We start from the raw sequence: 18,384 nt of genomic DNA on the forward strand, positions 1-18,384 counted from the left end.
TAGCGCTGTTGAGCATGGTTTAGCAAGGCCTTAGGCAGTGCGCGATTTGTAATAGGGGGACGCTCACGACTCGCTTTAATAGTCCGGATAGCGCCTTTACCACCCCCTTTTTATCCCGCGATTTTTCCTATACTTTAGAGCTGGAACTCTATGTACTTCTCCCATGCCAAATCTGGCCATCTGGTAACATGTGACCAATTCGACTAGTTGGTGGGAATGTAACATATTAAACCAGCGAAAGACGCAGAAACGCAAGAAAAGAAGAACACCCGACAGCGTGAGTGAGTGAGTGAGTGAGTGAGTGAGTGAGTGAGTGAGTGAGTGAGTGAGTGAGTGAGTGAGTGAGTGAGTGAGTGAGTGAGTGAGTGAGTGAGTGAGTGGTTTGGTTTGGTTTGGTTTGTGGGGTTTTACGTCCCAAAGCAACTCAGGCTATGAGAGACGCCGTAGTGGAGGACTCCGGAAATTTCGACCACCTGGGGTTCTTTAACGTGCACTGACATCGCACAGTACACGGGCGCCTTGCTTTTCGCCTCCACCGAAAAGCTGCCGCCGAGGCCGGGATTCGATCCCGCGTCCTTGGGAACAGTAGTCGAGCGCCGTAACCACTGCGCCACCCCGGCGGGGCGGTGAGTGAGTGAGTGAGTGAGTGAGTGAGTGAGTGAGTGAGTGAGTGAGAAGAACATTTACACCGACATGGACTTCGCGGCAGGGGCTCAGCCAGGGGGAGGGTCTCCTTGCCGGCTCTCCTGCGCCGTGGCTGGTCATCTGGCGCCGAACATTTGACCTGCAGCGGCACAACGATTGATTGATTTATAGGAAGGGAAAGGCGCGGTAACTGCCTCACTTGTTTCTGTGGACGCCTCAACCGTGCCGTAAGGGAAGGGAGGAAGGTGGGAGTGAAAGTGGAAAGAGAGAAAGAGGAGCCGTAGTGGAGGGCTACGGAGTAATTTCGACCACCTGGGGATCTTTAACGTGCGCTGACATCGCACAGCACACGGACGCCTCTTCGTTTCGCCTCCATCGAAACGCAGCCGCCGAGGTCGGGTTCGAACCCGGATACTCCGGCACAGTAGTCGGGCGTCTTACCACTGCACCACCCCGGCGGGGCGCAAGCGGCACAGCATGTGTGTGTCATATATACGTCACACCAGAAAGAGGGAGGTGGGCATGCCGTTTGTGGTGGGGGCTCACCTGCTACCGACGGTTGTACCCGGGTTCGATTCCGACCGCGGCAGCGACGTTTCGGTGGAGGCGAAACGGAGGCGCCCGCATGTGCTGTGCGATGTCAACGCACGTTAAAGATCCCCAGCGAGAGGGCGTGGCACGTATCACGCATAAAGCGTGCAAACCCGCAACTCATCATTCCCCGTAGAACCGTAAAATGATCTTAAAGATCCCCAGGTGATCGAAATTACTCCGCAGTCCTCCACTACGGCTCTTATTTCTCTCTTTCCACTTTCACTCCCACCAGAAAGCGGGCTATTCCGGCTAGCGTCTACCGCCCCCAGGAGCCGAGCAGCCTAGCTACAGTGAACTTAGCGATTAGCGGCGCATGCTTTTTCAATTGAGAGAGCCTATAATACTATACTACTACTACTACTACTAAATAATAATAATAATAATAATAATAATAATAATACACACATTAATATTTCTTTACTAAATTAAGACTGTGAAGATAATATTTAGCCAGTTAATTCGGCCGTTACCTACAGACAATTCAGTGCCAACTTCGTGTAACGAGTCTTCCTCTATACTACTACTACTACTACTACTACTACTACTACTACTACTACTACTACTACTACTACTACTACTACTACTACTACTAGCATTATAGGCTTTCTCAAGTTAGAGCCGTGTCCAACATGACGCCCATTGAAAAAGCATGCGCTGTTAATCGCTAGGCTGCCCGGCTCCTGGGGGCGGTAGACGCTAGTCGGAACAGCCCCCTTTCTTCGTCTCTTCTGTCGTTTTGTCCCTTGCGGAGCCACCGTACCGAGCTAACCCAAATACGCAGCCGGGAACCCCCCGCAATCACTAGGTGGGCTCCTCATTACAAGAGCCCATTGGCGACCGCCGCGGCTCGGGCTCGGTGGACCAGGGCCTTCAGGCTCGCCAGGTCGGAGCAGCCGAGCAGGGCTGCCTCCCAATCCTTCCGGCTGGAGTTGGGTTTGGGGGTGAGGTTCGGGGTTGATTGGCATGCCCATAATATGTGAAAGATGTTAAACGACTTCTCCGCACAGTGCGGGCAATTTCCTGTACAGGCAGGAAAAAGGTGTTTTAAAACTGCCGGATTGCCGGGCGCCCCGCCGGGTATGCAGTGGTAAGACGCTCGACTACCCCTGCATACTACGCTTCGACTATACTCGACTACTACGCTTCGAACCCGACCATGGCGGCTGCGTTTCGATGGAGGCGAAACGAAGGGGCGTTCGTGTGCTGTGCGATGTCAGCGCACGTTAAAGACCCCAGGTGGTCGAAATTACTCCGTAGCCCTCCACTACGGCACCCGTCTCTCTCTTTCCACTTTAACTCCCACCTTCATCCCTTCCCAGTGCAGTGGTAAGACGCCCGACTACTGTGCCGGAGTACCTGGGTTCGAACCCGACCTCGGCGGCTGCATTTCGATGGAGGCGAAACGAAGAGGCGTCCGTGTGCTGTGCGATGTCAGCGCACGTTAAAGATCCCCAGGTGGTCGAAATTACTCCGTAGCCCTCCACTACGGCTCCTCTTTCTCTCTTTCCACTTTCATTCCCACCTTCCTCCCTTCCCTTACGGCGCGGTTGCGGTGTCCACAGAAAACAAGTGAGACAGTTACCGCGCCTTTCCCTTCCTATAAATAAATAAATCAGTTCCCCTACGGCGCGGTTCAGGTGTCCACAGAGCAAGTGTGACAGATACTGCGCCTTTCCCTTCCGGTGAACCAATTGCCAGGCAGAGCAGCGTTTTGGTGCAAAGACGGAGGAGTGTGCGTTCGTCTACCTTTGTAAGGCCCTTACAAGGCTTGGGATAAATCACATAGCCGAATTGGAATAACTCAGTAATTTCTCGAAAAGTGAGGGCTGGATAGGGTTCGGGATCCGTATCAAAAGGGTCTGAAGGCGTTGCCCGGAGAGAGCGCGCGGGCGGCGGCGTCTACCGTTTCATTGCCTTCGAGGCCCATGTGAGCTGGAGCTCACAATCGTTTGAGACGCGGAGGCCCCGAGGTAGTCGCTAGCTGTTTTGGAGGATGTGGTGCGCAAAGAGAGGAATGTACCCCTGTTTAATATTTCTGCAGGCCCCTCTCGAGTCGGTGACGATGACTCGCGAGTCCTGGTCTGCGGCGGCTAATGCGATGGAAACGTCTTCCGCATGTGTTATGTCTTGAGCAGTTAGGCCATTCACCACGACTTTCTGCAGTGATCTCAAAAGGAAGGAAAAACTTTATTTGGTTTTATGCTATATTTCGGTGGTTTTGGGGCGTATTCAAAGGTGTCTCCTTGTATCCCCAGGAGTTTTCTCCGTCGACTTCGTCCACCTCCTACCATTGGTCGGTTGCCCTCAGTCCAGGGCTCAGCTGCCGTGGCCAGACCTTGCTGGTCTTCGCAGCGATCGCTGGACAGCAGTCTCCCATTGCTCCACACTTGGGTTTCGTATTTTCCACGTCTATGTTTTGACAGGCCCATGTGATGTGATATAGTCTGGTTTTTATTTATTTTTATGTTTTTTTTTTGTTGTTTTTTTGTGACGCCAAGGACATGTGTCCGCGTATATCGTAGGGTGAATTTTGTTTAGTATGTGTAGTTCTGGGTACAAATATCTGTAACTTTAATGAATATTTTCAGTTTTTTTCAGTATCAGATGTTATTACTGGGTTTTCCAATGAATGTGTATGTGATGCCAGTTTTGTTTCTTATGCTGGTATTGTCAATATGCTGGTAAACCCTGAGGCCGTGAAGCAGAATGTGTCTTCACCAGACCTTAGTTTGCGAGGCTCCTGAGTAGGGCTCCCTTAGGCCTGCGTGCCGGGGGGTCCAAAAAGGAGTCTAATTTCGGTGAAAATAAAACGTTTTGATGATGATGAATACCAAAGCTTCATGCATGGTCCTGACGAAATATCAAACATCTTCCTAAAGCGGTATCCTGAACATGTTTCGAAATTTCTCGTCAAAATTTTTACTGTGTCGCTTTCGTCGGGAGAGCTACCGGATGACTGGAGAGTGGCCCGAGTTGTTCCGGTGTTCAAAAAGGGAGATCGAAAATTACTTCAAAATTATCGCCCCATTTCGTTAACATCTCAATGCTGTAAGCTCTTGGAACACGTTGTGGCAAACTGCATCAAAGAATTCTGGGCTGGAAACAATGCACTTACAGAGCTTCAGCATGGCTTCAGAAAGGGGTATTCCACTGTAACACAACTGGTATCAGTAATTCATAATTTTGTGTTATCCCTCGACAGTAATGGACAAATATATGTACTATTTTTAGATTTCACCAAAGCGTTTGATAAGGTTGCGCACGACAAATTAATTTTCAAACTAAGAACGACTGGCATACCTGACATTTTTGTAAACTGGATTGTTAATTGCTTACCTTACTAAACGAACGCAGTATGTTAAAATTGGCGAAATCAGCTAGGTCATTCTTTTAGTCACGTCCTGGGTGCACAAAGGTAGTGTTCTGGGTCCCCTACTATTCCTCATATATATCAATGACATCGTGAATGTTGTGAGTCCGGGTGTGCAAATAAGACTTTGTTGATGATTGTATTTTGTACAGAGATGTGACGACTCCACGTGATCATATTGTCCTTCAAACAGATTTAAACAACATAATGAATTGGTGCAGGGAATGGGGGGATGTTGATAAACGCTGACAAATCAGTATGCCTCCGTATTACTCGTAAAAAAGGCCCGCTTACTTTTTCTTACTCCCTAGGCACTTCACAACTGCGCCGTACTAACAGGTATACATATACTTGGGTGTTACTTAACTTCTACTCTGTCCTGAAACTTGCATATTAATACAATCTGCTCCTCTGCCTTCTGCAAACTCTGTTTCCTGAAACATAAACTTAAAAACTCCCCTTCTTCCGTAAAATCACCCTCTTACCTCTCATTTATTAGACCTAAACTAGAGTATGCATGCTTAGCATGGGATCTTCATGCTAAGTCCATTATCAACCGCCTTGAAAAAATGCATAGAAAGACAGTTCGGTTTATATTCAATAAATTCGCTAGGCTTGACTCATCCTCTCAAGCAATGCTAGAAAGTTGTATTCCCACACTCGAATCCCGCAGAAAACTGCTGAGGCTTGAATTCCTTTCTCTTCTGATAAAAAAGAAATTTTCAATAAACCAGTCCCCTTATATATCTCCTGCAATAACACGGCACACAAGACATTATAATCCTGACTCACTGACACCTTATTATGCTCGAACTGACACCGACGTCATATTGCATGACACGCTACATTCTCTTGCAAGTAATGTAAGTCTGACGACTTGTGGGACCGTTCACAGCCCGCGAAACTGACCGCGCACAGTTGCAGACGGCAAAGCACCACCGAACACGGCACACAAGACATTATAATCCTGACTCACTGACACCTTATTATGCTCGAACTGACACCGACGTCATACTGCATGACACACTACATTCTCTTGCAAGTAATGTAAGTCTGGTGACTTGTGGGACCATTCACAGCCCGATAAACTGACCGCGCACAGTTGCAGACGGCAAAGCACCACCGGCGCTGTCGCTAGCAGACGCTCCGGATCTGGAGGCGGCCGCGGAGGGTATCGCCAGCTGCGCTGTCGTCTGCTGCAATGCGCGACTCTCGTTCGGTCCGTTTTATCATACGGCGTTTGACAACTGCCTTTTAAATGTAATTCTGTCTAGGATGTATCACTTGAGGGACAGTATTATCAAGCTAATTTACTCCATGCGGCAGCATATAAGACTGTAAACAAAACTACGTGTTTCGCTACATGAGCATTTTGGGGGTGTTCGGATTCACAACATAGATTATTCGGGGAGTTTTAAAAGTAGACTGCCTCCGCAATGACTCAGAATACTTCTTCAAAGCGCTGGCAAATGTTTAACGACCGGCCACCACTTCTGGCGCTCTGCGAAACGAGAAAAATGTTGCGGTAAGTTGCGTTTACTTGTGTTTTTATGGGTCGCCCTCCCAACTTGCACCCCCATACGTTCTTCGCCTCGGTCATGAAATTTCATACTTTCACGATCTGCTCTAGGATGTTCACGGTTACTCTGCACCGACTAAGGACATCATAGGAATCTCTTGAAATTAAAAAAACTGCTTAGAAATATTTCGGTTCCATGTATTCCTATGGGCGCTAACCCTATTTTTCACCCCCAGTCGGCTGCAACGCCGCGAGCGCCCCCTTTGTTTGTAAACACGGTGTTGGTCTATACTCTGTTGTCAATATATCCAAACAAGTAGACAGTGGTCGGAGGTATTGTAAGCATTTCAGATTTTTCAGTTTACTGCAATAGAGGAGCAACTGAGCGTCGATATGGGCATCGAATTTATTTTTTTTTTCGCTCTGAAGAAGATAAGGGTAGCCCAGTGATCTACACGCAAAGCTTCCAGTCTTGGGTATACCTCTAAATAACCATAAAATCGCTGACATCGGGCCTCACCCGGCGGTGAATTCAAATGTTCGATGGGTCACGTGGGCACGCGCCGCTGATGTTGAGGAACGTGCCGTCCGTGCTCTTGCGGGTGGTGCAGTTACCACTTTTCTGCACTGGCACCTCGCCTCTGCTAAGCCCGGTGTCGTGGTCTGGCGCAATACGAGTAGCCAGTAAAACCAAAGTGTAAGCTCAATCCGCGGAGTTGTGCGCCACACCGTTCGAGTTTTACAAAGCCTCATTGAAGGACAACTCCCGTGGCAACTGCAGGCAGCACGGCTACTACGGGCAGGTTTTCCGCAGAAAGTGATATCGGCAGTGACTGAAGCTTTGCTCCAAAAAGTTAAAGGCAAAAAGAGAAATGTTACCCAGGAAGGCAACAGGAGGGCGAGACCAGCCGTTGTCCCGTATTCCCACCGTGTAGCTCATAATTTGAAAAAAGTTGCCAATAAGTATAGGATTCCTGTAGTGTTTTCTACCCCTTCCAAGCTAGCTACGTTGTGTCATAGGATTAACAACGAAAAACTAAGAGAACAAACCTGTGGCATGAAGCATGCTAACATGTTCGTCAGGTGTAGGGAAGGGGTGATATACCTACCAGATTCCGCTTACATACGACAAAGTTTATATCGGACAAACCGGACGGTGCTTGAACGAACGTTTAAGGGAACACGAGCGCTTACTTGAAATGGCACTGGCTCTAATTTAGCACTTCATTGCAGAGAATGCAAATGCATGCCTCGTTTACGCGAAACAGTTGTTCTAGATAGAAGTAGGGATAACGTAGCCCGGGAGTTGAAAGAAGCGTTCTTTATAAAAAGAAAGGGCTCGGATTGTGTAAGCGATGCTTCAAAATCTTTGTACGAGAATAAACTTGCCTTCTTGGAACAACTTTGTTAGGTTTTTCGCTCACTACGCGTGTTTTAATCGTTGATTTCTTCGTTTTTCGTGAAGGTCTGTGCGCAATTTTTATTCACACGTGGTCACTTTCTATCAGTTTTTATCTTTTCCACAATTTAATTTCGTCAGTTTTTTATCGGTTTTATACTTGTTACCTGCTAGCGATGTTTTATCTGTTTTATGGTTTTTTACACCATGTTCCATTGACTGTTTATGTCTTCAAGTGTAACTTTTTTCCTTTGTTTTCATCCACTTTCGAATTCAGTTGACTTTTAGCTTTTACCGTTTTTTTTTTTTTTTTTTTGCTCTTTACACCATGTTCCTTTTACTGTTTTTGTCATCAAGTTAAACTTCTTCATTTTGTTTTCATCTCTTGTTGAAATCAGCACACTTTTAGCTTTATCACCCTGTTATGTTTTTATCGCTTTTTGGCTCTTTACCGCCATGTGACGTTGGCGGCATCTGATTATCTTTTCCACTGCCTTCCTATATATTGTACGAGTTTCGTTCAATAAAATTCAGTTGTCAGTCAGCGCTCTTTCCTGTCCCTTCTTTGCTTTGCCTTCGGGCTTCTTTCGCGCTGTTTCACCCAAGTCACCCTCATAATACTCTGCAAACATTAAAAAAAAAAAAATGCCATGACTTTGTGTGCTGTACGCGAAGATAGCGCAATGCAAGGAACAGTCATTGTTTGGCGCAGCTAGTGAACATATAACACGAGCATTTCCATGGCGACCATGGCCATCATGTCAATATCGTACAAGAAATTATTGAAAGAAGTACTACGCGTACAAGAAATTAATGAAAGTAGCACAACGCTAAAGAATTGATCGACATCACGGCTCTTCGCGCACATACACCTAACCCCCATATGATGCACATTTCAGAGTCAGCTTGGATCATTTTCATCAGCTTGCGACTGCAAACAAAAAAGAGTACCAAGTACATCTTTCCTTTGTCGCTGTATGGCTATGCTTGAATGGATGTGAATCAGTAATTACTTCCTTATTACAAATCTACTCCAGCCTGGAGGATTCCTCTAAATATTCGGCCAGTACGAATGCCCGTTGCACTTGTCAGTGCTCAATTTTAGAGCTGTCGCAGAAACGTCTGGATAAAGTCGCAAAAGAGGACTAGCACAACCTAGAGCATTGTGGAAACAGACGCGAGTGGCTTAAACCACTCGGGATACATATATCGGCGCATCTTGCGTGACAAAAAAAAAATAATATAAAAGCTATATCTCGGCGGCACTGAGCGTAAACGAATAAATAATCCCGAGATCTTTATGCGCTGTACATGCAAAGTAGTAAGGATGCACGCACAGGCTGCTGCCAGTAGCAATAAATAAAGATTAAAAGGTTCGTGACAATATATGTATATGCCTACCTGGTCTCAGTTCCTTGCGATTGACATCGCTCGGTGCTGATATGGAGCGGCGTCCTGCGTAACATTAAAGATCATATTAAATTATGTTTCACTTAATGACTGCGATTAAAACACACTAGAAGACATATCCTTGCGCCACGAAACTGAAAAATTTAATTCGCAAAACGTCGAGGACTGGGAGACAGCTTTAAACATCTTGTGTCCGCTAGCCCTTTAAAAGCTTGCATGAGACTGCTGGAGGCAAGAACGATAAGCGCGCGCACCTGCATGAAACAGGTACGACGAAGCAGAGCGCGTATCAAAAGCACGATCGTAAGCAAGATCGTAAGCAAGATCTGATATTGCTTAGTCGCGCCAAGCAAGAAACAGACAAATAAAGCACCCCCTTGTTAAACGCGACTGCGGCCGTCTGTTCACAGGAGCAGCGGCGTGGCTATGTGCACTGTCACGGTCGCGGCCAGCGCCAATGTCGGCTGCTGATAACGCAGAAGAGACAGCCATCATTAAAAAAGAAAAAAGACATGTCTGAATCTGTCTGCCACAGCAACACGCATGCGCAAGTGGTCGCGCTTGGCGGAAAAGACAGCATTCCCGCTCAGAAGCCGCGCTGACCGCTGCGGTGGTGGACGAAGAGCCGGGAGGATAGGTCGTCGCCATTATGCTAGCGGCAGCGCGTCAGAAGTAGGCTGCTGCGCACGTGAAGACTGGAGGGGAACTGATGTTCAGGAATAATTATTTCCTGTGCGTATGTATGCAGTGCCAGCCCCTGTGGAGGTTTTCGAATTGCCGGAGAGACCAGGAAACGACGCTGCACTGTTTTCGCAGCAGTTGGCTCGGCTTAGTTCAAAGCTGAAGTATTTTTCTTCCCTGTTGGGTACCGCTGCTTTGAAAAGAAGACGCTCCAGTCGGCCTTGCTTCGGCCGCTATGAGAGGACTTTGCACTGCCGTTTGAATTGACTGGATAGCGGCTATATACGTGGAAGTTTTCGACCGGTGACATGCTTCTGTATACCTTTGTGGTGGTGGTGTGCCGAACTTGTGTAGTGCCTAACGTGGTGGTGAACCTAACTTTGTGGCCGTGTTCCCGAGTCGCCTCAACGCCTTTCCACCAATGACTGACGGACGGGCCGGCGACTACCGAGGAATATCTGCTAGCCAGGCTCGTCGGCATCGAAGGTGAGCGCGGGCGAGGGCGACTTGTGTTCGCGAAAACCTCTTTTGGTCAATTGGTGCAAATTTTAGCTCAGTTTACGCGAGCATTGCATAAAAGTCAACAAGTAACAACATACAGAGGTTTCCTGAACCATCGCTATCGGGTTGTTTTTCTCCGTGACGGAAGCGCGCTGAGCAAGCATACTTGGTGCGCAATAGCTTTAGGCTTAGCTCGCACTGTAGGCAGGAAAGCGTAGGTATTGAGCCAGCAAGCAAAATGGCACCTGTAGTGATTTCGGCATTAATATAAAAGTATGAAATTCGGTTAAAGATGAGCTAAACTAGATTAATTTCTCCGTGCACGACTCCCCGAATGACGTCCGGTGCGCCGCATGTGTTGACTTTGCAACTGCCTTCTCTGTCAATTTTCGTATTTGCTTCAAGACCGTCGCTGTCTCTGATAAGGGTTTGCCTCCATTTCTTCTCCTGATCCTTGGATTGCTTTATCCATTACCACTATTGAGTATTGGCTTAGCTTCAAACCATGCTAAGGATTTCATGGTGAATTTGATGTCGCACTTCGGTAGAGGACTTTTTTATTTTTCTCGGCTTTCGTGCTGTCTTCTCCGTCCAGATTCATTGTGCGACCTTTTTCCGAGCTGTCACACCTCTGGCTGCGGCGGCTGTCAGCCTATCCATTCTGGCCTTTTAGACATTTTTCTTTTTAACTGTTTTACTCGTGCCTCTTGCATAGATGGTATCCAGTTATGAACGTCTCAACTGCCTAGGTCTTCGTTCTTTCCCTAGGGACGGATGCTCCCTGTCATTTGCGACGACGAAGTCTTCACAGGCACCACAATCGTCGTTTTGATTTTCAAACCCTCGTTTGATCCCGCTTAGATAGTGTTTCCACTACCGTTAGGACTTGCGAGCATTTTCTCAGTCGGTTTGGCCTCGGCCTGGCGGCTGACGCCTCCGCGTTCATAGCCTTTCATGGCTTTCATGGCCGTCCTTTCGTTTCCCCATTTCGCAGCGGCGTGGTTGCTCTGGAAATTCCCTAACTTGGTAATAGTTCGAAGAATTAGCCTACCGTTTGGAGATTGTATTGCATCCAGGTGTGCCAGTCGTTGAATTGTTCATAAAACCTGCCAAAATTTCGATAATCGACGTTCCATGCTGCGAACGCTATGGAACACTGTCAAGTACTCTGCCTTGATGGGAGAACTAATCGAGTTCCTCTAAAAGTGGCATTGTTGTCGGTTGCCGTCAGCTGTTGACGAATCTGGGGAAAGGCTTCAGAGCAGGTGTTTGCCATGCATATTTTGTCTGGTGTCTTTTTGTCTCCCTCCTGGGCGGCACTTTTCAGCGGCTGCATCAGCACGTCATCCTCGTATGCCTTTTCCACTTCATTGTGATGACTTTGGGTACAGCTGACATGCTGAAAACGGTGCATATTAGTTAGTTTCTTTTCTTTTTTTTTTTTTTTGGGGGGGGGGGGGGGAGGGAGGGGCTGTCTTTTACATGTCTTGACAAATAGGCTGCCGGGCTGTCTTTTCTTTTGTATGAGCTCCACTTATTTGTAGGCAGTCTGGCTAATAGTTTTTCACTAGGTTTTGGAGGGTAGAGACGAGCGTTTTGCGGTCCATCTTAAATGTAAAAGCTCCTTCAGACGGTTACAGTAAAAAAGAGTGTTCGGGCGCCAATACCATGGCCAGCTTTTATTTATCAATTTGAGGATAGAAGTTCCTGTAGGAAAACGCTCTACTATAACATGACAGCTACTACGTTTTTATTTTTACTCTTTTGAATCCGCACTGCATTCCTCTTGATCTGTATCTGTGATGAAGGTTTCTCTGTCGCAGTAGTTGAGAGAATGGCTGGCAGCCAATTCTTGTTTGACATTATCCAAAGCCCCATCCTCTTTGCTGGTCCATTGAAATGTATTGTTTTCTCGAGTGAGCTCCCGAAGTGGTTCCACGATCTGACCCAACTGTGAGATGAATCGGCTGCAGTTGTTCACCATCCCCAAGCTTCGACTTTCCGAGCGATTCTTTGAACCAATCATGCACTTGACTACTGCCTCAGACTTGTTCAAGGTCAGTCCGGCTTCTTTCAATGATATTGGCATAAGTAATCTTCGATAGAACGTCCGCACACTAAAGTATCATCGCTTATATTGTTAATCCCCTCTTTGTCAGGTGGAATCTGTCGGGTGGCGTCTTCAAAAATTTCTGCGGCAGCGTTTACTCCAAAGGGAACTATTGCATCTTCTCTGTTTGCAGTTAGTTCCGAACGCTTTTATCTGTCGCGATGTCTCGTGAAGCTCTAGCCGGTGGTTGCCCTCATTCGGCCTTGAGTTCGAGAGCACTTTGCATTATAGAGGGTACTGACGTCTTCCACCGTCGGCGTGACGCGTCTTTCTCAGTTTTATGGCAACGTTTGGCTCCAGCATGTCCATGCACATTCTAACTGCACCCGGATCCTTTTGTTTTGAGACTACAAACCCACGTGGTCGGTCCTGTTGCTGCCTTGTGTCTTGCTGCCTTATGTGAGTTGTTCTAGCCTCAAGCTTTATTCACTCAATTTCGCAATTTGAAATGGATGCTCCTGTGTGGGCGGGCTACTGGTCTCAAGCCTGCCTTGATTTCGAGCTTAATGCAAGTTTTCAGTTTTTCCGACGCCTTTAAGAGGCTTGGGAATTCTTTCTCAGACTTCACACGAGAGTTAACTTCGTTTAGGACTTGTATGAAACGGGTCCTATAAAGTTTCGCAGCTCACTGCTTGCTCCCTTTGGATGACGTAAAAGTTCATTTCAACCTGCTTCTCTCTGGCTTTCATATTTGCTCTGAAGACTCCTAACACCACAAGGACTGCACTCACTCTGTATGACATGAGGTGCTTGCTCGTATCTTGCAATGGTACTTTCAGGTGCTTTGCAATCACGCAAATGCCGGCTCCCGAGTCTAGGGAGAATTCCACCTTGGCTCCATCGAGTCCCATGTAGCACTGTAGTAGGGACCTTGCACTCCTTGCCCTTAATGCAGTGGATCTCATTTTCAGGAGGTCTGTTATCTGTTCCAGTTATTGGAGTCTTCGATCTATAACCTCTGCGATGTACACAATTGAGCACAGTGAATTTTCTTCCTGTGTTGGTAGGCGGATCCCCATGCTGGACATTTCTATTCTGCCCCAGCATATCTGACCGCTGTCCTCTACGTCACGATCAGGGTTTATGCTGTGCTTTTTTTTTTTTCTGCTGGCGGTTGTGCCAGCTGCTTCTTGTTTGGTGCTACCTTCCTTACCGCTACTCGTATGTTTCTCTGTACCGGTAGCTTTTCCTTTGGCATTCTCTAGGCTGCGTCCGTCGCTAAGCAAAGCGGTTCAGTGTGAGTTTCCTGCTCTCGAAGGGTGACTCTCCCCAACCTCGATCATGCGGTGCCTCCTCTAATTTCTGATAGACTTTCTACATCCTGCTCAACGAAACAGCACGCGGCTGCCAGCTGTCCTACACGTAGGTGAAACTGATCGATTGTTTCGTTTTTCTCCTGCTTCGCTTAGTGGAACACGAGACGCCCGAAGACTATGTTCTTCTCTGGTGAAAAATGATTGCTTATTCATTGAACGACGTTTTCGTACGAAAGACTCGAGTCTTAGAGTGGCATAAAGATGTTTAAAATCTTTCCGGCAAGAAGCATCAACATCGCTCTTCTTCTGTTGTCATCTTCTGTTGACAGCAGTGGGGTGATTCTCGAATCTCGAATGTCATCACTTCCAACGCTAGGTCAGTGACGCGGAGTATGCGTTCAGAATGCATTTCAATGCTTATATTGGTCTGACTTGAGAAGCAGGAGCTTCTTTGTTCCATCTCTGGTGTGTCACAACGCCGAGTCGTCTGTCTTCATTAAGTGTGGTGCCGTCGCTCTGCTGCATCGTTATTGGTTCATTTTGGGTATCCCATTTTGGTTCCGATTTGTGTCGTCTTAAGGGCTAATCCTGAATGACGACACTGTTAAAAACGAGCTGTTTAATCTCTCGCACCCGCAATCACACAGACTCCACTCGCGGCTCGCATCCGGTTCTTCCTTTCTTTGTTCCTCCGGCTGGCCACTCCTCCGTGTGTACAAACTCGCGGGCTTTGGGTTTTAGGCAGAGCGGCTCGGGGCATCTTTGGAGGTCGGACGTCGCCAGGGGTTACGTCGTGTCACGTATGATTGTAACGCAAAATGTCACTGGAACGTTATCTGAATGGCCACAAATGTCAGAGAGCAACGTTGCCTGATTGTTGCTAATGTCACTATTTTTGATCACCAGATAACGTTATGCCCTAACGTTCCTACAACGTTCTGAAAACGTTGACGTTATGTTATTTCAACGTTATGCCAACAAAAAATGACAAAAAAAACGTTGCCTGTACATTACTTTAATGTATTCTAAACAATGCATGCGGTACCTTCCTCAAGGAGCTTCTAGGCAAAAGCTACATAACCCGCAACATCTGTTCCTACTAGACAAGGTGCAGCCATAGCTGACGAATCGTGCATGAGTGCGTTCTGCCTTCCTGAAGTGACTAATGTATGCTTATATGTCGACAAGGCACCGACCAAAAGGCAGTTACGCAGTAATCGTGGTCTGCTGACTGCTGCCCGGTCACTTGAATGACACAGCCAGTGCAAAAATTACGTCAGGTGCACATGTGAGATCATTTACACAATTTATTTGGCATGATTGTACATCTGTTGAGTCAGCAATTCCATGAAGAGACGAGCAATCACATAGCTGCCAGGTCATCCATTCCATGAATTAGGCCACTAAATTAAAAGAACAAAAACACAAAAAAGATTATTATTCAGCCAAAATTCAAGACAGCACTTACAAAGTAATCAGACATCTAAAACTAAATTTGCAGGACCAGAATTACTTGTGTGTGGAGCGTGCCAATATTTATTGGATAGATAGTACAAAAATAAAGAACACCAGGGCACCCACTGAATTTCCGCTTTTAAAACCATCAAAATTACAGCTGATGCAAAATTGATGGCCTTACACTATATCCTAGAAGTTTACTTTTATGTCCCATAGGTTTTGCCTATGCTGCTCCATATGATATGCTGGTAAGCTAAGTGACTGTGACAAGTCCAGTTTTTGCACAGCTTGATGCACAAGTAGACTAAATGATAGTCCAGCTTCCGTACACAGCATAACAGACCTACCGTTTTTTGCAGCGTGCTGGTGCGTGGCGAAAATGGTCGCCAATGTCATGTCTCATGTCCACTTCCTTGCATAACAGGCAAGACTGCCGGAGGGCCACTGCGCAAACAAAACAATATCACAGACTTAGGGCAGTAAACCTAGACACACACTGATATTTACTACAAATTAACAAAACCCATTACATCTGTTATGAACTGTGAACACGCTTATGCGTACATTGAATTGTGCATCTCAATCTATTATACGACTCAATGAATCCACACCTTTTGCACAAGGTTCTCCAGAAGCCCTGAAATGAGCAAAAGAAAAAAAATTAGAAAATACGCAGCAGCAAAAATGGACTGCTGGCCAGAATTTAAAAAATAGCCAAATATATATTTGTGCCAGAATAAAACCACAAATATAGAGCTATAACGTGCAGTGCACAGTAAAATGTTGCTTACAACACCCACTACAGGTACAATGCAAGTTTTTACCTTGGATGCCGCTTTCTGCTTGTGCTGCTGGGCTCACTGGTACTTGTGCTGGTCTCGGTGGAGGACGGCCAACGAATGGTAGTTGCTTGGCTTGTTGTGTAGGAACTGTAGATGGTAGGCGATGATTATCGCAGCTTTCATCGCTTTCACTTTCCTCACAAGCAAAAAGAGCCTTCTGTTTCCTTTTTTTTTTGTTGGAACGTTGCTGCCGCTTCATCCGACACTGCAGTTAAAAATGTTTCAATTCAGTTATTTCAATAGTGGCTTGCTAAAGTAACATTCACAAATATAGCAGCAAAGCAAATGGAATATGCATGATTAATATAGAAAGTGTAAACATATCAGGCAAAAACATTTTAGCAGCAAAACTGGACTCGTACTTCCATACAATGCCTTCTTGGTGGGCTTTCTTGGCCTTTTTGTCAGCCGTTCCTCATCAGTTGTCAAATCTGACACCTCTTCAGCTTTCTTCTCTCTTCTCTTTGCGTCAGCATATGTTGCAGCAAGCAAAGAGTTCAGTGTAGAAAGATTGAATGACACGGCTAAAGGGAAACTGAATGAAAATAGTAAGCAGACCCGTGAAAAGGCAACGTTCACAACTGCTTAGCAACAATATTATTAAAATAAGAGCATAACAATATCACTATAACAGGAACCTTGAGCCAATGAGCAACAAACACGATTACTGATAAGAGTCATTAAATTAAGATAATGTGTGATTATTTCACCATTTTGGCTCAAAAGTTCTCCCCTCTGGCAGTGCTTAACTTATGTGCATCGTTGCCTTTGTACACTGCCACAACCAAGAACCTAAAGCTCCAACTACCCTATAATCACAATACTATCTTGTGACAAAAAAAAATGACGTACTAGTCTCGCCTAAGATTCGGCATTTGTGTGCAATCCATTCTTCTCCAGGCTCCTCGCAGTCTTTTATAGCGCTTGGGCAACGAGACGGGGTTTGGTATGGCGGCCATAATGTTTCCCCATTCTGCACCCAGAATTTTGGGGACGGCAGCAACTCCGTCCGCACTGCTGAATTCGACGATGTAGAACATCCTGCAAGAATATAGCACAGTTAGCATAACAAGCACTAGTGCCAAGTCAAAGGCATTATTTTCTAAGTGCCTCTGTTGAAGAGACACTACTGAGTTGCACTTCACTGCTCAAGTTTCCAATCAATGAGGGTCAATTTATGGTCAGTGTGTATTTTGCCAGCAGCTGAGCGAGATGCATGTCATTGAAACTAGTTTTCTTTGCACACTTATTGCTGGCGTTTCAGGAAATTAAATCGCTGCAAACACTATCTCCTACTTGGCATGTGCTAGAAATTTTCATCAACAAGAAGTTTACTGCTGATTTCTAAAGTAAAAACAGCGCAACACAGTCGTGGCGAAGAATTTCAGCATACTTAACTTCCAACTATTTTCAGTCCACGCAGATGACACACACACACACACAAACAAACAAAGCGCCAAAATGCTAAACCGGAATGGCAAAGGGCGCATACAAACACTGAGCAAGTTAGTTAGCGAGATGGCTGGCTGGTGGCCCCAACCGGCGGCCTGTGGGCTATCAAACTAGACGAATTTTCAGTCACACTTCGAGCAAACGATTAATGACACTAATCGGTCACACAGACCTAATGATGCGGCTCTTGCCACGGGCGTGCCAACTCAGGCGTTAGCGTGACACTGTCACGGTGACCACACCGCCAAAGAGGCAAAATAATTTCAGCATTTGTCTCCTGATCAGAACACAAGCAGCTCTGCTGAACATCTGTGATGCGAGGCAGCGCAGCACTGTTATGCTAGTCGTTAATGACAAAGAAGTTCTGATTAACAAAGCTGCAAGGAATAAACAGAAAACGCGTGGCGCATCCAATGTGGTTCCAGATGCGGCAGTCTGAGATATGCCTACAAGCCAAAAGGGAGGTCACCAAAGCAATAGCAACTCACCTGTGAGCGATGAACAGTGCATACAGTCGGAAGATTGAGTTCGCACGTGATGCGGCTGCGAAGTCGGCACGAAGGCACTCAAAGTCAAAATGCACACGAGCACAGGCAAGTGGCAAGACAAGGCATAACGTGCGAAAAAGCTCCATTAAGCCCCACAAGAGCCATGTCGTCGTGTTTCTTTTGTCCCGCCATATTGAATGTGGTGCCGCATGGTGCCGCCTGAACGCAGCAAAATAATACGAAGTAAATATTTATTAATTTATGCTAATGTTCAAGCTTAGTAATTTACTGCGTGAAAGTTTTTTTATTTGCAAAAAATTGTTTATTTATGGTTATTTATTACATAAACGCTTTCGCTGGCCAAGACGGCCAAGACAAGCAATGTATGGCACACAAACGAGGTGTAGTCGAGCCAAGCTCAAGCCCAGCCAGTGTGTGTTCACATCTCACGGGTAATGCTTGTGTAGCAGTGCGGAAAAGTGGCTTTTTCTCCTCAACACGCCTTATCATGATGTATCAGCTTTGCGCTGTTATAATCCCGATACTTGTGCGTAGCTGAAGCAAGTGATCATACTGCTCATTCGTCGATGACCTTCAGTGCACCATGATGCGTACCGCTCGTGTTTGCAAGTAAAGCTGTGTCTACCAGCGATGGAGAG

At 46.4% G+C, this 18,384-nt stretch overlaps 2 protein-coding genes across 3 annotated transcripts in view; both read right to left on the reverse strand.

The window, feature by feature from the left end:
- LOC146179269 (uncharacterized) overlaps positions 1–13,080 on the reverse strand; it is a 92,068-nt gene extending 78,988 nt beyond the window's left edge. Inside the window, exon 1 of the mRNA XM_084580164.1 lies at positions 12,961–13,080. Within this exon, the coding sequence (XP_084436290.1) occupies positions 12,961–13,080 (120 nt within the window). The remainder of the gene's footprint in view (positions 1–12,960) is intronic.
- A 1,686-nt stretch (positions 13,081–14,766) lies between these two features.
- On the reverse strand, positions 14,767–17,908 carry LOC146179271 (uncharacterized). 2 transcript variants are annotated; one of them, XM_084579856.1, is made up of 5 exons: positions 17,726–17,908; positions 16,638–16,826; positions 15,768–15,990; positions 15,291–15,387; positions 14,767–14,888 (listed from the first exon to the last, which is right to left on the reverse strand). In XM_084579856.1, exons 1-3 carry the CDS (start codon positions 17,869–17,871, stop codon positions 15,981–15,983), a joined length of 345 nt encoding a protein of 114 aa, XP_084435982.1. In that variant the 5' UTR covers positions 17,872–17,908; the 3' UTR covers positions 14,767–14,888; positions 15,291–15,387; positions 15,768–15,980. The 2 variants fall into 2 exon arrangements, with proteins under 2 accessions (XP_084435982.1, XP_084435983.1); XM_084579857.1 differs by lacking the exon at positions 14,767–14,888 and having other exon boundaries at positions 15,375–15,580.
- Positions 17,909–18,384: the final 476 nt, after the last annotated feature.

The sequence above is a fragment of the Amblyomma maculatum genome, chromosome 9, assembly GCF_055883805.1.
Source record: "Amblyomma maculatum isolate TAMU_Amacu chromosome 9, ASM5588380v1, whole genome shotgun sequence".
Taxonomy (NCBI): Eukaryota; Metazoa; Arthropoda; class Arachnida; order Ixodida; family Ixodidae; genus Amblyomma; species Amblyomma maculatum.